General features: G+C 38.9%; 1 protein-coding gene across 1 annotated transcript; it reads left to right on the top strand.

Annotated features, from left to right (window-relative positions):
- The first annotated feature begins 1,703 nt into the window (after nt 1-1,703).
- LOC308042493 (DNA excision repair protein ERCC-5-like) lies at nt 1,704-15,787 on the top strand. The gene is made up of 16 exons (XM_080347949.1): nt 1,704-1,883; nt 2,043-2,164; nt 2,753-2,928; nt 3,446-3,561; nt 3,663-3,755; nt 4,475-4,535; nt 5,382-5,525; nt 6,401-6,608; nt 6,872-7,816; nt 8,220-8,449; nt 8,834-8,953; nt 9,819-10,032; nt 11,771-11,915; nt 12,736-12,938; nt 13,744-13,826; nt 15,153-15,787. The coding sequence occupies exons 2-16, from the start codon at nt 2,077-2,079 to the stop codon at nt 15,702-15,704; spliced, it is 3,378 nt and encodes a 1,125-aa protein (XP_080204075.1). The 5' UTR covers nt 1,704-1,883; nt 2,043-2,076; the 3' UTR covers nt 15,705-15,787.
- The last annotated feature ends 2,295 nt before the right edge of the window (nt 15,788-18,082 follow it).

The raw sequence follows: 18,082 nt of genomic DNA, 5'->3' as shown, positions 1-18,082 counted from the left end.
AAGCTAGCAAGACTAGGCCTAATGTAGCGAGAACAGGCATAATGTTAAGAAACCTAACAGAGCAACAATAGCTCTATAGAGACTGGACATGAGGCAAAGCGGGATGTCCTCACTTTGCAAGCTGGGAAATGTAATGTTCTATTAAATGAAGAAAGAGTTACATGGCTTTTGCTGAGTAGCAGCACAAAATGGCAATATGCATGCTCAAGAAATCAGGTCAAGAAGCTGACGCTGGGCGGGGGTACCAGGCTGTGAAGACACTGGGGACCACTAGAGACCCCCTATGAAGACCCTTGAATACCAAAGGTCTTCTGGCAAAGGGTGGGGTTATGTAAATAATTTATGTTTAATGCATTAACTAAGCAGTAGAAACATGAATATGCAATAGGTGTATGCAATAAATACCAAGAAGTGTGAATCACATGCATGCTCGATTAGAGGAGTAATCTCGAATGTCCGGTGCGCTGCAATGAAAGCGCCTGCTTTTTAATGTTTTCAAAACAGCATTATAGAGTCTTTTTGCCAACTTTTCGATATCAGCATCTCTGACAAATGAAAGATGTGTATCCTTGGGGACATGGTGCTGGCACCCGGCAGACTGCCTTTCCATAGGGACTCCTGGGTGTGAGAAGTGGGTGCAGTGAGGCGCACGGGGGAGGTGCTGGGAGGAGAGTGGGAAGAAGGTTGGGCTGCAGGGTGTGTATCCTTGGCATCCTTCTGGTGAATCTTATGAGAACCATGCAGCAGCATTGCCAAAAAACCCAAAACCAACCAACCAAGTGTTTATTTTTTAATTTTTTCAACGTTGTGTTTGGTACCTCACCTCTGTGCAGGTGAGGATTTGGGTGTATTAGAAGGGGGGTGGTTAGTAGGTCGAGAGAGGTTCTCCTTCCTCTCTACTCTGCCCTGGTGAGACCACATCTGGAATATTGTGTCCAGTTCTGGGCCCCTCAGTTCCAGAGAGTCCAGCACAGGGCCATGAAGATGATGAAGGGAGTGGAGCACCTCCCTTATGAGGAAAGGCTGAGAAAGCTGGGTCTCTTTAGCTTGGAGCAGAGGAGACTGAGGGGTGACCTCATTAATGTTTACAAATATATAAAGGGTGAGTGTCACGAGGATGGAGCCAGGCTCTTCTCTGTGACAAACAATTATAAGACAAAGGGTGATGGGTTCCAATTGGAACACAAGGGTGCCAAAGCACTGGAACAGGCTGCCCAGGGGGGTTGTAGAGTCTCCTTCTCTGGAGATATTCAAAACCCACCTGGACACATTCCTGTGTAACCTCATCTGGGTGTTCCTGCTCCAGCAGGGGGATTGGACTGGATGATCTTTCGAGGTCCCTTCCAATCCCTCACATTCTGTGATTCTGAGGACCTGGCGGGCAGCCGCCGGTCTCCTCACTGTGGCCCCTCCGCCTGCGGTGTCCCACAGGCAGCCACGGGGGTCCCGCGGGGCGGGCAGCTGGAGCCCCGGGAGGGGTGGCTCCGGGGCGTGTGAAGGGCCCGTGAGCACTCGGCTCCCCTCCCGCTCGGCGGCGCGCCCGCCATGACAGCCCCGGCTCCGCCCCGCGAACTGCGCTTCCCGGCGGGCTGCGGGGCAGCCTTGGGAAAGCGCATGCGCACACCGCGTGGGGACGGGCCGGTGAGTCTCCGCGGCTTCCCCTCTCCTCCCCTCTCCTCCCCTCATCCCCTCCGGGCCGGGGCCCTCGTTCCGCCGCTCCGCAAAGCGCCTCAGCGTGTCCCCATGGCGAGGGGCGGTTGTCCCGGGGCCGTGGCGGTCCCTGCCGAGGGCGAAGCCGAGGCTCCTCTGGAGCTGTCGGCCGGCCAGCAGCTGTAACGCCGCGCTTGACGGGATTTTGTGAAAGGTTTTCCAGGTACCGGCAGGTGAGGGGATCGTCCGGAGCCGGCCCGAGCGGCTGCCGGGGCGCCCTCGCCAGCCCGGCTCGCCTCGGTCTTCTCGTTAGCAGTGGTACTGCGTTCTCGTTAATAAAGAATAACTGGATTATCTAATCATTGGGATATTCCTTCTTTTCTTCCTCATAGGCCACTCTTCTCTCAGAGTGGCTGAAAAAGGACAATGGGAGTCCAAGGACTTTGGAAACTGCTTGAATGTGCTGGGAGAACTATAAACCCAGAAACGCTGGAAGGAAAAATTCTTGCTGTCGGTATCCTTTAACAGTAGAGCTGAGGAAACAGATTTCTGAGGGACATTACTGTAACTATTTCCCTTATTTCTACACGATCTATTGTGTTTAGCTTTTTTTTTTTTTTTAAATTAAATCATGGCAATATTTTGATAAGTAGCTTTAATGCTTTATAGTATGTGGAATACTAAGCTTACTTACACAAATGTTGGGCTGTAGGGTATTGTGCTTTAAAAATAAATGTGCTGCTTTCAGTAGGATTATAAGATGAAAACGTTTAAATAATTTTGCATCAACTTTCCTGTCATATATACTTGGTTAAATGCTGGAAAGCTGTAGAAAGAGGTTACCCTTTGCTTATTTGTGAAAATGACTGGGGAGGTACTACTTGCTGCACAGTTGTTTCAATTCTGCTTCTTGTCGAGGATAATAGTGGCAATAATTTATTTTTCTCTGAAGTTTACAAGTGTTTGGATAACTTTGGCTTTGATAAGCCAAGCCTGGAACAATGGGCAAAAGCCAATCAGTCAAGTATGTACACTTTATGGAAACTATTAATATGGCATATGCAGAAGATAGCACATTTTTTCCTCTTAATGGTTCTTTAAGATATCAGTATTTGGTTGAACCAGGCAATAAAGGGAGCCAGAGATCGTGGTGGTAATTCCGTACGAAATGCTCACCTCCTCACTCTGTTTCATCGACTTTGCAAGTTACTGTTTTTCCGAATTCGGCCTGTCTTTGTTTTTGATGGAGAGGCACCGCTTCTGAAGAGACAAACCTTGGTAAGTACCTTTGCTGAGTCATTGCAATACAAAATAGGATGCGTGTCTGCTGATACTAAGTAGCCATTTTCAGTTTCCTTCTTATTCTGCTTGTGATTGATTCTGAGTCACAAGGATGGAGGGTTTGAAGTGCACTGCTGTGCAAGTGTTCTTTGCAATCCTACTCTTGGTCAGCTGTTGGAGATGCAGCAGCTCCTTTATGATATATTCAGATTTGATTTGCCTAGAAAACAAATTGCAGAGAGGTAGATGATGGCATAAGCCTGAGTCTTGCTTCATAGTGGACTTGAACACAACTGTCATGACAATTTGTACTCAGAAGTTGAAAACTGCTCTCAAGTCCCACAGAGGAAACTGACGTAAAGAGATTTGGAGAATCCGAAGGCTGTGTCCCTATTGATGTAGGATGAGTTAGGAGTTGTTCGTAGACGCAGCGTACAGAACTATAACATAATTCACTGGATATATATCTTCAGCATTCAGCAGAATCTTGTTCGTGTTAATCTTATTTTCACAGGCTAAGCGAAGACAAAGAAAGGAAATTGCCATCAGTGATTCTAGGAAAACTACAGAGAAACTCCTGAAAACATTTTTGAAGAGACAAGTTATCAAAACTGCACTGAAAGGCAAAAGGCAAGAGTAAAAAATATTTTCCCCTTGTTTGTAAGTGACAGGTGAGTTTTTACATAGCTGTTAATCAATATTGTATTTTTTTTTCTTTTTCTTGCCATAAGCAATGAAGCTTTTCCTAGTATTACACAAGTTCGAAGAGAAGAGATTGATGACATGTATGTATTGCCTTCTTTAGAGGATGAAGAGAAGGACAGGTAGGTAGAATTAAGAAAAATAACTGAAACGGTTATAATAAACTCAGGTGAAAGTATAAGCCTCAGGTTTATATTCTGCTGAAAGGCTTTTGACCCATGAAACTCCATAATATATAAAGTATATCTCTTTAATTTATGTTTTCTTTCAGTTTCTTTTTGGATGGTTTAGTTTATAGCTCTGAAAACAGAAGCCTTCTGGTTATATATGGGAGGGTCACAGAAGAAGCTTTCAGCCCACAGATTAAATTTCTACACTGGATTCATGTTTAAGGATGAAAATGCTACCTCAGTCTCTGTGGCTATATCTATATGCATGGAACTGATCTATGCAAGCTTGGGTAGCTGGTGTGAAAATGCAGAGCTATCCATTAGATTACTCTTTGCACAACTTGTAAATACTTTCTATACTTTATGTGCTGACCATGTAAGAATCAGTTAATGATTTAAACAGCAACAGTTGTCTTCATCTAGTTCTAACTGAGATAAGTCTGCCTTTTTGCTTTCTGTTCAGATCTTTTTGACTTGTGTATGTATTTGTATGTGTGTGTATGTGTTTGTATGTATATGTGTGTATATACATGTGTGTGTGTGTTCTTTGGTGTTGTGTGTGAATTGTTATACTTACTGGTGAAGGGTTGACAAATGTCCTTTTACTTAAAATAGGACTTTTATTTTCCTAGCTAAATATCTACATTTTTTTTTCTCTTTGTGATTTTTAGCTCTGAGGAGGAAGAGGAAAAAGAATGGCAAGTGAGAATGAGCCAAAAACAGATGTTACAGGCAAGCGCATCCTGATTGCTCTGTTACTGTGAACAATCCCATCATTCATGAACTACGCTTAAAAAAAAAAAACCAAACAAAGAAGTTAGAAAAAAGTGTTTGGAGCTATAGGTCTTACTATAGCATTACTTATCAAGTGAACAAGTTAATTTTAAGTAGTGAATGAACTCCTGCTAATGAGGAAATACAAATGTAATTTTTTCCACTAGAATACAGCAGAATAGGCATTTCTTATGGTACATTTTTTTTTCTTCTTACTACTTTCTCTGGATTTGTAAAGACAAAATTGTTTTTTGTAATGATATAAGTGAAATTATTCATTTATGCACGTGTATGCACATATAAGACCACATATTTAACAAAATTCCCATGCTTCTCCAAATATGAATTGATATTGAAGCACTTTGATCCTTGAATTTTCTTGGATAAATTCCATATTCCCTTCTGATGTGCTGATCTCATGGCAAGAGGAGGAAAGAAGTATTTAACCTAAGCAGAAGGCATCATGAATAATAAAATTATCTCTGCTTCCATCAAAAGAGCTCTTGTAAATGCTGTTTATCTCTGAAGTAGTTCACATTCAGAAGGAGAACCTCTTTGGAAAGATAAGATCAGACTAGCTGAGGCTGTAGGACCTGCTTTTGCAATTTATACTAAATATCTTTATAAAAAGAATAAACCCCAGTTTCTTATATACTGTACATCAATAATTATGTACTCTGTTAGGTAGCAGTTACCTTTTTTTTTTCCTAACTATTGTTATTTGAAATGACGCTCCGAATGTTTTATTGTCCTTGCTGTACTGTGATATAAAATACATGTTTGTGTTGTTTTCCATTTTTGTAGGAAGAGTTATGTGAAAATCCTAATTCTGTAGATATTGAATCAGAAGATTTCAACAAGCTGCCTCCAGAAATAAAACATGAGATCCTGACTGATATGAAAGAATTTACGAAGCGAAAAAGAACACTATTTGAAGCAATGCCAGAGGTAATATTTAAAATAGTTTTCAAGCCTTCGGAATTGAGTGATTACAGTTAATATAGATGAAGACTACGTAAGAGTATCACATCTGAAAAGCTTTATTACCTCTGTATTCAGAAGCTTATCTCTTGATTTCCGCTAAAATTGGCAGAGCTAATTCAGTTTGACAATAATGGAAAAAAAAAATCATGCTCTGTCTCATGCCTCATCAGCATTACACCCAAGATTTCAATTTAAATAACATTTGACTGATGTGGATAAACCAGACAGAATGACCATAACTTGGATTCCAAACCCTCAGGTTTTTTGAGGAGCTGGCAGCTGTGAAAAGGCTTTTGTAGCTCAGGCAGGTGTGTTACCGAAGCCATTCAGAGACAAATAGGAAATCCCATAGTGTCACTTCTGCAACAGCTTTTCAGAGCACAGTTGGGTTTTAAAGGTGTAATATATGTTAGGTCATGTGATAGGTTGTGCCTGAGTGTAAGCTAACAACCGTCATAATAAAACCATCTACAGGTGGATTCTGTTATAATTGCAATGTTATTAAGATGGGGACCTGCTCCTTTAGCCAGCAAATTTCGTTGATCATGTCACTAAGACATGATTGTCACCTCATTGTGTTTAGCCATCATTCAGAACTACTTAATGGTACCTGTCAAAATTGTTGTGTGTTACCAGGCTAGTGTTGCTATGACTTGGCAGTACAGCAGTCAGTAAAAGACAAATGTTACCTGCTTAAAGGAAGCTCTTAAAATTCACTCCAGAGCATGGTAAATGAACTTGCTTAAAAGGCACAGCTAGTGTAATTTTATTTTAATTGACTGGATTATTGTGTGTGTTTTTCGTTTTCTTTGTGTTGTTTTGTTTGTCTGTTTTTCAAGGAGTCCAATGACTTTTCCCAGTACCAACTTAGGGGGTTGCTTAAGAAAAGCAACCTCAATCGATGCATAGAAAATGTACAAAAAGAATTGAGCCAACAGCACTCAGGTGAAATCCAAACACAATATGAAAATGAAGGTGGTTTTGTGAGAGAAGTGGAATCTAGCAGGGTATTCTCTGAAGATACTTCTCACTATATCCTAATAAAAGGTATGCCGGGTCTTAATTTTGTAAAACTTCTTGTTTAGTGTGTGCAGTCCGCAGCTATCAGTTTTAAGAAAAACCTGAATATTGTTTATGGGTGCATGTAATCAATACTTTTTATGAAATGTGCATTATTCTTAGACATGATTAAGTGTGATCTATAAATGTGTAGAAAACTGGTTTATTAATCTTTATATAATGATGTCCATTATGTAAAAAGTATAAAGCAGTTTTTTACTAAAAAAAACTAATGAACAAAAACCTTTCAGGTATTCAAGCAAAAGAAGCTACAAGTGGAGACCTGGAAACTACTGCAGGACCCTCATCAAAAATGTTTGAATTTACTAAATTGATGAAAATCGATGAATCTTCTGCTAATTCAAAGCCAGTTGCATCTGACAAGTTGCAGACGGAGAACAATAACAATGTGGTGACAGCACCACCCTCTCCTCGGACTTTGCTTGCTATCCAGGCAGCTATGGTAGAAAGCAGCTCAGAAGAAGAACTGGGGGATGAAGATACAGGACGATTGAACGTGGACCAATCTGTAGAGGAAGGCAGTGTGTCCCCAAGAACACTGCAGGCAATTCAGCAAGCTCTGAGTGATGGTGATAAAAGGGAGGAAGTTGTTACTGTTAGAACTGATGGAGTGCTACCACAAAGATCAGAAGTGAAGGATTTTCTGCTTAGTAGCTCAGATGAGGAAGATCAGATTCCTGAAGTTAAGGAGGGAAAAAAATTGCCTACATCTACAATTCATTCATCAAACCAAGTAACTATACAAGACACTGAATTTGAACAAAAGAATCAGGAGTTGGAAAAAAATCACATTACACCCAAGGACACCAGTATATCCAGAACTGATAATTATTCTTGTATTGACAATACTAGAGAAGGCAAAGATGATGTAGACAAAGAAGATAGTTCCAAAATGGACTTAAATTCTTTGGGAGATAAGGATATAAACTTGTGCACACAGAAGTCAAGCTGTTCCCCTGTACAAACTAGTATAGGGGCTTTAATTAATGCCGAAACAACAGACTTGTCTAAAAAAGAAGAAAACTTAAAAATTTCTGAAAATACAGAGGAAGTAATTTCACAAACAGAAGGGAATGTATCTGAGGTACAAAAGGATGTTAGATTTTTTCCAGAAGCAAAAGGTCTTGAGGAGGAAAGAAAAGTGATATCACAGTCTGAAGACAGTGATTCTGATGGTATGTGCTTTTTAGTTATGTAAAAATATAAGCAAATAGGACCTAATTGTATTTGTAACCGGTTGAAATTAACCTTTTGTCCTAGTAATAAATGCTTTAAAATACATCTATTCCTACTGATGTACGAGGTGGGAAGAAAATCTGATCTATGTTTTCCCTTTGGTGTTACGTTTTGTCATTGAAATCTGAGTATAGAATATGGAGAGTCAGGAAAGCATGCTGTTCTGTACATTGAACTTAACAGGTGTATTAACAGTGAATCACTTAGTTTCTGTAATTTCATAATTCTTATATCTAGTTACTGCATATAGCAAAACAAAAAATCACTGACCAAGTTAAAAATGCCTACAAATACCTCTTTTTAAACAAACTGAAGCTTGAAATCATTATTTTCCTTCAATAGGAAGCTTTATTGAAGTGGATGCTGAAATCAGTAATGAGGCTGAGTCTCCTCCTAAATATGATGAAGAACTTGGTGATAAAACAGCAGTTCTGGAAACTGAGGCAGACAGGCATGATATTGTCACACAGGACTTGCTGAAGGAGTCTGAAGTGCAGTTGGCAAATGATCAGAATGTTGAAAAGGAAGATGATGGTGAAGATGCAGCAGATGAGTGGCAAGACATCAGTTTGGTAACTTCTTGTTATTTGTTTTGAGCTAGTAATGAAGTGCTCTGTCCTCAAGCAGTTTTTAAGGAAAACTATTGGAGAGCTTACTGTTTCATTGCTTTCTCATGTATGTATTTAAATCTCTAGGAACCGATTTTTCTCTAAAGATGGTGGTTAACCATAATCTCTCTGAATTCAGAGGGAAACTTCAAAGTTTTAGCACTCTGATGAAAAGACCTATCCCTGGTCTTATAATTTACTGCATTAGGGAAGCTAATTAATAGAGCGAATGGAAGTGAATTAATGGAGCATATACTACTAGAATAATTGTACTTGGAGACTTAGTGCTTTAGTTAACTAAGTATACCTGAATTTTTGAAACATTGAAAACCTTGTTTTGTTTTTCAGGAAGAGCTGGAAGGATTAGAAAATGACCTTTCTGCTGAGCAGAATATGCTTCATGCGCAAAAACAGCAGCAGGAACGTGTTGCTGCTTCTGTAACGGGACAGATGTTCTTGGAAAGCCAGGTAGTATTTGTTGAACAATTTTGATTTGATATAGGCCAGGGGCATCAAACTCATTTTTACCAGTGGCCCTATCAGCCTTGCAGTTGCCTTTGAAGGACCAAATCTAATTTTAGGACTGTGTAAATGTGGGAATACTTATATTTATACAGTCCTAGAATTACATTCTGGCCTTTGAAAGCAACCATGAGGCTGATGTTGTCCCTAGTGAAAATGAGTTTGATGCCCCTGATAGAGGATGATGTGGTTATCCGCTCTACTCCAGTCAAACATTTTCTCAAAAGCTGTTCGTAACTTTCCTTAATTATAGGTAAGGGATATTTAACTGGGGTTAAATAATGTATTCCATAAAAGCAAGTTGTATAAAATGCATCAAAATGTATGTGTATCAAAGCATCATCTAAAGAATGACTAGTCTGCCCAGTGTCTTCTACTTGATAGGAAAGTTTCTAATGTGTTTTCATACTGTTTTCTAAGCTAAGGTGACTTTTTAAATTGGTGTTTGTTTTTAACCTGCATCTTCTTTTCATGGAGCCCACATAATTCTAACGCATGGACTTTTCTCCATGTTAAAGCAGTGGTTGTGGAAAGCACAATATTTAAGTATGCTTATGTAATTAAGCTAGTAGATTCTCAAACTGTGTAGCAGCAATATGATCAAGTAGTGCTTGACTTATGAGGCACTGTCTACCCGAGAAAAGTGGGATTTCCCCCTTGACTTAACTGCGCTTGGTGCTTTTTAGTGGAAATTAAGATTTTCTATGAAATACTAAATACCAGTGTGAATCTAGCAGTTTGAGTCAAGCAAAAGTATAATAGAAATCCATTTTTCAGATGAAATACGAAGTGATTTTTCTCTGTCCTACAGCAGCTTCTCCGTCTGTTTGGCATTCCATATATTGAAGCTCCGATGGAGGCAGAAGCACAATGTGCTGTACTGGACCTTACTGATCAGACCTCTGGGACAATCACCGATGACAGTGATGTGTGGTTATTTGGTGCACGACATGTTTATAAAAATTTCTTCAGTCAAAACAAATATGTGGAATATTATCAGTATGTTGATTTTCAAAACCAGCTAGGTAAGCCTCAGGTACTGATTTGTTAGATACAGTCTTTAAAAAGACAGTGCTGCGATGTATCTTTTTGAAGTTGTATTTCCTACAGAATTTTGTGTGTTTGTTATTGCAATGCCTATTCTTTGGAGAGTCTCTAAAGACATTCCATTGGGTTCCTGTTTTTACAGCCAGATGACCCCTCTGATTTAACAGCTATTAGTTCCACTTGGATTTAATATACTGACTTAGTGTGATGATCATCAAAGCTAGAGGTGTTAACTATGGTATCACTTTCTGTGTTAATGTCAGCATGACTTTTCTGATATGGTGGAAAAATTATATTCCATTGTCATCACATTTATACACATCTGGAAATCGAAGTTAATTTTGGGCATGTTGACGCATAGGGTATTAGAAGAGGATCCAGCATATCCACATGCAGCTGTGTAAAAGGTTTTTCATTTAAGTAGTACTGGCAGCTTTTTTCTTCTTTCAGATTGCTCTTGTGCCAGTCTAATCAAATTGTTGCTAATGATGTTGAACTATTAAACTTCAGTGTCACGTAGTATATTAAGGGAAATATGAGTCAATTTTAACTTACGCCTTTTTTTAAGCAGAACTCTTAAAGTCAGTTTTGACATTCTAATGTCTTCTCCATGTAAAATTTCACAACATTTTTATGTGGTGAAAAAGATGTCTTTGGTTTATTCTCCCAGCAAATTGATTGAAATATCCTTCTCCTACTTATACCTATTTAGGTATGCTCCAGTACTTTACTTGGAAAGGACTGCTGTAAAAGCATGTGTGTGGTTTTTGGTTTTTTTTGTTCCTTGTTTTTTTTTGTTTGTGTGTATTTTTTTTTTTAAGCTGTTATTGAAGTAATAAACCAGATGATTTATTTATTTATTGGGGATAAATAGTCACAATCGGTCTTCATGTCACTTTCCTCTGCAGTCTTGTGCTTCTACTCCGTTTCCATGCATTGTACAATTCTTTCTTGACAGTTGATGGATATTGCTTTGTGTGCTTAGACACATGTCCCTCCTTTTCTCCACTGTTTGTTTGTTTCCTTCCTTCCTTCCTTCCTTCCTTCCTTCCTTCCTTCCTTCCTAATCACTGAAAATCAGTTTGGTTGACTCGGATCTCATAGTGTACCAATTAGAAGTGGTCAGCTGCGTTCTTCCTTCTTTCTAGCTGTTTCACAGGCTCTTTAAGTCAACTTAATAACTGAAGTACCACAGAGCAAAAAGCTTCCAGTTTGGGAATGCTTTTAAGATGCAGAGATGTTGATATTATGGCTTGGAATTCAAAACTGAGGACTTGAATGTTTTTATTTTTGATTCAGGAGTTACTAAATTCAGCTCAGAATTACATGTAAACAGGACAGTAACTGGAGAAACGTGTAAAATAATATCTCTTAGCTCTTTAAAACCCGGAATTTCCCAATGATCTTTATGTTGTAACATTTTAATTTAGGCAAGATGTATTTGCCAATTTAGTATAGTTTAGCACAGCTACTCGTGCTTCTGATTCTTGAGCTAGCTGCAGCGTATCGACACTGCTCCAAAATATAATTTAGCAAATTCTGATGTTGAATTAAATGTAATTTTACAGAGTTAATACCTTTGTGTTCCTTTTGTTGTGTTTGTTTGTTGGTTTTTGGTTTTGTTTTGCCTTTCAGATAATATATTATTTTTTAATTTGTAAGAGAACAGATGCTGAATCCCCTGGTTTTATTTGGTTTATGCACTTTCTTTTACAGGGTTGGATCGAAGCAAGCTAATTAATTTGGCATACTTGCTTGGAAGTGACTACACTGAGGGCATCCCAAATGTTGGCTTTGTAACAGCGATGGAGATTTTAAATGAATTTCCTGGGCATGGACTGGAACCTCTCTTAAAATTTGCGTATGCTTCATTGTATTTTGCTTTTTTGTCTCTCTATAACATGAATATTAGTGAATATACTTTTCTGTGGCTTAAGCACACAACAAAACAAATTACCGTTATTAAGGAGACTACGTTAACTGTTAAATATCTGACTCCATTATATCATTATTTGAAATGGCAGGTAAATAAGGTGACATGTTGATACAGCAATTACAGTGAGACTAATGAAGATGATAGAACAGCTATAGAACTGTGCAACGGCCTCTGAGTTCATTGCAGAGCTGGATCCCTAGTGGAGTGGAGGTTGTTTGTCCCTGAATATGTGAGAAGGTGCTGTAGCTTGCTCGTAGAGAAAAAGACTTGATGACTTGATGACCTGGAAAGAGACAGACAGGTAGGCTGTGGGGAAGAACAAAATTTGAAGAAGGCCAAGCCAGTTGTATTAGCAATGGTGAGGATGGTTAGAAGCCTTGTTTTTGTTTTGATTTTAACCAAAAAATCTCCAAAATGATCATTTTATATGGAACATCCCTCCCAAGTGAGACTGAATTCAGGGCCTTCTGAATGTAGGGCTTCTGGCAGCTTATGGGGAATCCAGGTGATGTTTGCTACTGTGGCTTACAATGGCTGCATTTACATGTGTTTTGTCTTTTCTGTTTTCAGATTATATGTCCCTTTGGCCATTTTTATTTGAAATTTCCCACCTCATCTCATACACTAACAGAAGTAGGGAGACTAATCAAGGCTGCTGAAATTAGCATGGTGGCTCTTGATAGTCCAAATTGTATTTTATGTAGGCAAATAAATACTTTCCTTTTTTTTTTTCTTTTCCCCCCAGTGAGTGGTGGAATGAGGCTCAGAAGAATAAGAAATTGAGACCTAATCCACATGACACCAAAGTCAAGAAGAAGTTGCGGGAGCTGCAGCTTTCTTCAGGTTTCCCAAATCCAGCAGTGGCAGAAGCATACCTGAAGCCTGTGGTGGATGAGTCAAGGGGTTCATTCACCTGGGGGAAGCCTGATGTAGAGCAGATCAGAGAATATCCTTTTACTATAGAGCTGCTTTACTTGGCCTGTGAAAAGAGTCTCATAGCTGGACCGACTAGTTTGTTGTGATGTTACACTTCTGTAACTGTGCTGTGTCTATTTCTAGACTTATAGTGGGATTGTTTGCCCACTCCTGATGTACATTTGCTGTCTTTCACAAATGAGTTTCAAAACCTAGTCAGAAATGATGATTCAGTCTGCGCTTTGTCCCTAGTCATTCACTTCATTTCTTGCAATTATGTCTGTCTCTTGCATCTGCTGCAGCTTGAGCTGCTGTGGATTATTAAAAAGTAGATGGCAATGCATGCAGAGCAAATAGTTTTTTAAATGGTAAATAAAACTTCTGATGTGTGCAAGTATAAAAATAAGGTTTATTTATAGCTATTTTGCCTTATGGCAGTACTGTATAGCCAGAATGAGTTCTGTGTTCACTGAGACATGCTTTTGGAAATTATGATATTAGATAAGTTCTATAACTAATAAAGATCATAGAATCATAGAATGTCCTGAGTTAGAAGGGACCCACAAGGATAATCGAGTCTGACTCCTGTCTTGACATATGACAACCCCAAAATTCACACCATGAGATGTAACAGTGTGATTAAGATATATAGTGTAATATTGGAACCACCCATATAAGTCAGCTGTAATAAAAGAGTGTTTTCTCTGGTTTTGTAGTAGAAAAAACTTTGAAGTAGGGTAACTTTCCTCCAGACATTATTTGAGGAATTTTCATTTATGTGTTTACAAAATACTAGTAGTAATAGCCATTTTGTAAAGTTCCTTAACTTTCTGCACATTCTGTCAGGATCACTTTGGCTGGACTAAGACAAAGGTAGATGAAATCCTTTCGCCTGTGATAAAACAGCTGAACCTGCAGCAGGTAAAGCATGTAAAACTATGTATAGTTTAAGGGTAACTGGAAAACTGTAAGAAGCATTTTAAAATGAACAGCAAAACTTTAAAATACATTTCTCAGAAACTGGGATTTGGTTATGATTTTTTAACTGTAACATTTATATATTTTTAGAAGTCATTAAACTTGCTTCTTTACACTTCATTTCCATATGATTTGGGTGTTCTGTGAGGCTCTCTACATAATTTCAATTGTTGGTTGCAAATTTTGTTGTCTATCAAGCACCTGTCTCCAGTCCAGGATGCTGTTTGTTCTGGATGTAGCTGAAACTACAGGTACTTCAAACACCTTTAGTACTTTTAAAAGGCACTGTGCTGTCTCTGGAAATTATTTATAAAAATGCCCTTAAGATTTTGGTGGAGTGAGACTGCCCATTGGGTGCCATGTGTATCTTTAGAGAAGGAGTGCAAACTGCACTGTTGGTTAAGTGTCCATGAATAATATTACTCTGATTTCCAAATAAATGTGCTGTCGATTTTATAAAACTTTAAAGTGAGTAGTGGTGCATTCTGTGATAGTGTGAAAGTCAGTTGTAAAACTGATCACCTAAGGTCAGATTCTTTTCTTCTTCTGCTATAAGCAAGATAGATACATAGTCCAAACCAGTCTTCTAGGTTCTCTCCATCGCTCAAAGGAGTAAAAGGTACTGCTAAGTCAGTATACTTTGACAGGAACATGTTTTAGAAGCATCTGTCTCTCTTAGACAACTTTATGGAGAATATAGATGACTAGCTTAATCTATACAGCAAGCCTAGCTGTGGCTGGGTAACACAGACCCGTTGTGTGTAACTAGTACTAGTTCTCCTCTCAAATCTTGATACTGTAGCAGCATGTGTTACCATGAACTAGAGTAAAATTGACCGAATTTTGTTGCACTGGCATATGCAAATGTCAAGTGCACTTACAACATTTGCTTAGTAAACATTCTGTTGTTTTAACAGCTTGAAGCTAAGGATGTGTTTGAAGGACATATTTAAGAGCACTACAGACATCACTGTTTCGGGGTTGAAAATAGCAACATATGTCTGATCATTAGTGCCACAATGTTTATAAAATTTCACTGGAGTTGGTTTATGATTTAGTTTCTGTAAAGGTTTTTGTTACATAATTTGTAATGAAGTATATGTATTACTATAGTAATGCATCTTATTGTTCACATCTATTTGCATGAGTATTAATTTTATTGGTCCCTTGTCCTGCTTTATTTTGGGATGCTTTAAATTATAGCTGAGATAACAACTGAGTTCCCATCACAAGGCATCCAGAGGTGTTTTTCTGTTTTATTTTTGGTAGACTCAGCTCCGAATTGATTCATTCTTCAGACTAGAACAGCATGAAAGACAAGCTATTAAAAGTCAAAGGCTACGCAGAGCTGTGACTTGTCTGAAGAGAAAGGAAAAAGAAGCCGATGAAATTCAGGAGGCTGCTGCTGCTATGGAGATTGAACTTAAACAGGATGAGGAAAGGAAAGGGAAAAGTACTGCAGGCTGTGCACATCATCAAGCGCTGGCAACAGAAGTCCAAGGTGGAAAGAGAAGAAGAAAACATTCAGATTCTGGAAAAGAACATTTGTATGGAGGTGGTTTTATTGGGAATTTGCATCTTTCAGAAAGTTCTAGTGACTCCTCAGTAGAGGAATCAGAAAGCAGAGATTTAGGCAAAAGCAAAAGGAGGAAAAATGTCCCTACAGTTGGGACAGCGGACCATAAAGAGAAAAAGGGATGTAGTAGCTCAAGTGACGAGGATGAACTGGGTAATGTAGTCATGGTGACTGCCAAACCCGTGTTTGAGGGCAGAAAAAAGAGATCACGGAGTAAAAGAGCAATAAAAAAGAAAAAGTCTTAAAGAAATAAAATCTTAAAAAAGACTGTGTTTTTATGACTTAAGCTTTGTAAATATTCTGATGAATTTTTGATTAAAAATAATAAATTATCCCTATGTGTCATGTGTTTTGTGTCTAGAACTTAAATAGGAGGGATTTAAACAATAAAAAAAAGCAGCACATTTACTCATGTAGACGTAGATTCGACTTTGAAGTTTTCTGTTTTGGGATTTTAAAATTGAGCCCAAACATCATGTCCACTCATTTGCATTCTAACTGAGGCGAGAAAGCTGCTAAAATCATGTGCAAGCTGTTGCTCCTGTAACTTCAAACTTAAACGAAATTTTGAAAACTACTTAGATTATTTCTAGCTACTGAGAGAAGGAAAATCAGTTGAATTAGTGTTGTTTTCCTTATTCCCTATTCATTGTTCCTGTCTCACAAGTTGTGTGCTTAAAGTAATGTTGCTTATTGAAGGATTCATGAGACAATGTGAACCCTTGTAAATTCTCATGGAAAATCACACAGTACAGTAAGTCCTTGTAGAATCTGAAGTGCAGTAATTGTTTATGTTTGAAATGTAGATGTCAGGTTTCTAGATGTGGAGTTACATGAGCATGTCCAAAGACAGAATTTGTCTGCAAAAGTGATTTTCAGAGGCAGCACTTAACACTGGATTAATTTGTGAGAGAAACACTGTGTTAAGCTCAGAATTCCTCCCCACCTCACCTGTCTCTCTGAACGGTTGTAGAATTTACTTATAGCTCCTGTAGATTAAGATGGAAAAGCACTGAATGCTCGCAGTTGTACTTGTGCTCTTACGTTACCTTTTAGACCTCCTTGCTCCTTTTGTCTTATTTAATATTTCTACCTCACATCTCATTGTTACATTGTCTGAAAGTTTGAATCTGTACAATTAAATTTTGTACGAAACATTAGCCTCCCCTAAAAGGACTGAGGTGAACTGGGTAGAATTTGGCCCTTACAGCTGCAGAGAGTCTAATACTTCATGCACAGTGTTTACTGGGATATGACTTTTATAAAAGATTATAGTATTTTAAGCAAATTCTCAGCCTGGTCAGCCAGTTTACAGCAGTGTTTTCTAAATAAGTTATTAGTATTACTGAATTTTGCTTTAAAAGTGTAGCTTGGGTCTCGATGATGTGTTTGATAGTTTCTAAATGTAGTAGAGATCCTATGAATTTATTCTAACAAGAATGGTAAAGCACAGAGACCTTCAGTTCTCTGTAGGGCTTATTTAGTATTCTTGTTCAATAACTTACTGTTTTTCAATTGCACCTACAAACCCCTGTTGAGGTTGGAGTATAATTTTACTAAAAATTGTGTAACATAAGAGGCAGTTCCTGTGGTGAATTGATTATGGTCTAAATAAGAGGAGTCTTAAAGATATACCTGTGTTTGTTCCCGTGGCAGTAAGTGGTTGCGATCTGTTGAGCAAATGCACACCTCCATACGTGCAGAAGAGGAGTGGTACATATGTAATTATGCATGTTGACAGCTGACTCCTCAATATTTGGCTGTAAAGTGGGATAGGATTTGGGGGGGCGTGTTCCCTTCTTACAGTTCTGCATTTCATTGTGCATTTATAGGTTCCTGTCACACCCGTGCCCCTGCCCCTTTGCAAATTGGAAGACCCCTTTCACTCTGAACAATGACTATTGGCTCTTTGCTTACTTTTTAGTAACAGTGAGTGGTTGATAATCCAGCGCCACCATCTAATTATTGTTAAAACACCCCCCAAACTCAGTCACTTCGTAGGTTGGCGCTCCCTTGCGTGGGTGCCCGTGGCTGTTACGAAATCGGCCGCCTGACGTCAGGGCGGGGGGTGCGGTGCCCGCTTTGTGCCGGTGCTGCAGCTGTCGGGATTTATTAGCGCTGCTCGTGTGGGGATGTTGGCTTCAGAGCAGGCGTCTGCCTGTGAGGGAAACCACCGGGCAAATAAGGACTTTTCCCTTCGCTTGCCATCTTTGGAAAGCTGCAACACATTCAGGTAATGTCGGTGAAACATAGATGCCAATGGTATTTCACTTCTCTCTTGTCTTTCACTCGAAATTACTTTGTATTATTTACTTTAAGCAGCATAACTCAGCATCTGAGCTTTTTCTGTGCTGTTTAGTTGCTTGCAGTACTCCTGAATTAGTGTGCTAAAGTCAGACAGGTTGTTGTGTGGTTCAGTGTACCTCAAAGGCTAATTTTACAGGGAAAAAAATGTGGGAGACCACAGAAAACTAAGTTTTTTTCCTTTTAGGGTGATTTTATAGTGCAACGTTGCTTGTCCTTCAGAATGCAAAGGGACTGATTATTAACCTGTTCATTTTATCTTCTAATGGGAAGGAAATTTGTCTTTTTTATACTTCTGAGGTAGATGACAAGCTGATGG

Source organism: Nesoenas mayeri (genome assembly GCF_963082525.1).
Source record: "Nesoenas mayeri genome assembly, chromosome: 1".
Classification (NCBI taxonomy): domain Eukaryota; kingdom Metazoa; phylum Chordata; class Aves; order Columbiformes; family Columbidae; genus Nesoenas; species Nesoenas mayeri.
Note: the sequence above shows the minus strand (reverse complement) of the source record. Positions and strands in the feature narration are given on the sequence as shown.

Coding starts and splice junctions, on each gene's coding strand:
- LOC308042493 (XM_080347949.1), top strand. CDS start 2,077: ATGGGAGTCCAAGGACTTTGGAAACTGCTTGAATGTGCTGGGAGAACT. Junction 3,756..4,474: donor GAGGATGAAGAGAAGGACAG/GTAGGTAGAATT, acceptor TGTGATTTTTAG/CTCTGAGGAGGAAGAGGAAA. Junction 10,033..11,770: donor TGATTTTCAAAACCAGCTAG/GTAAGCCTCAGG, acceptor TTTCTTTTACAG/GGTTGGATCGAAGCAAGCTA.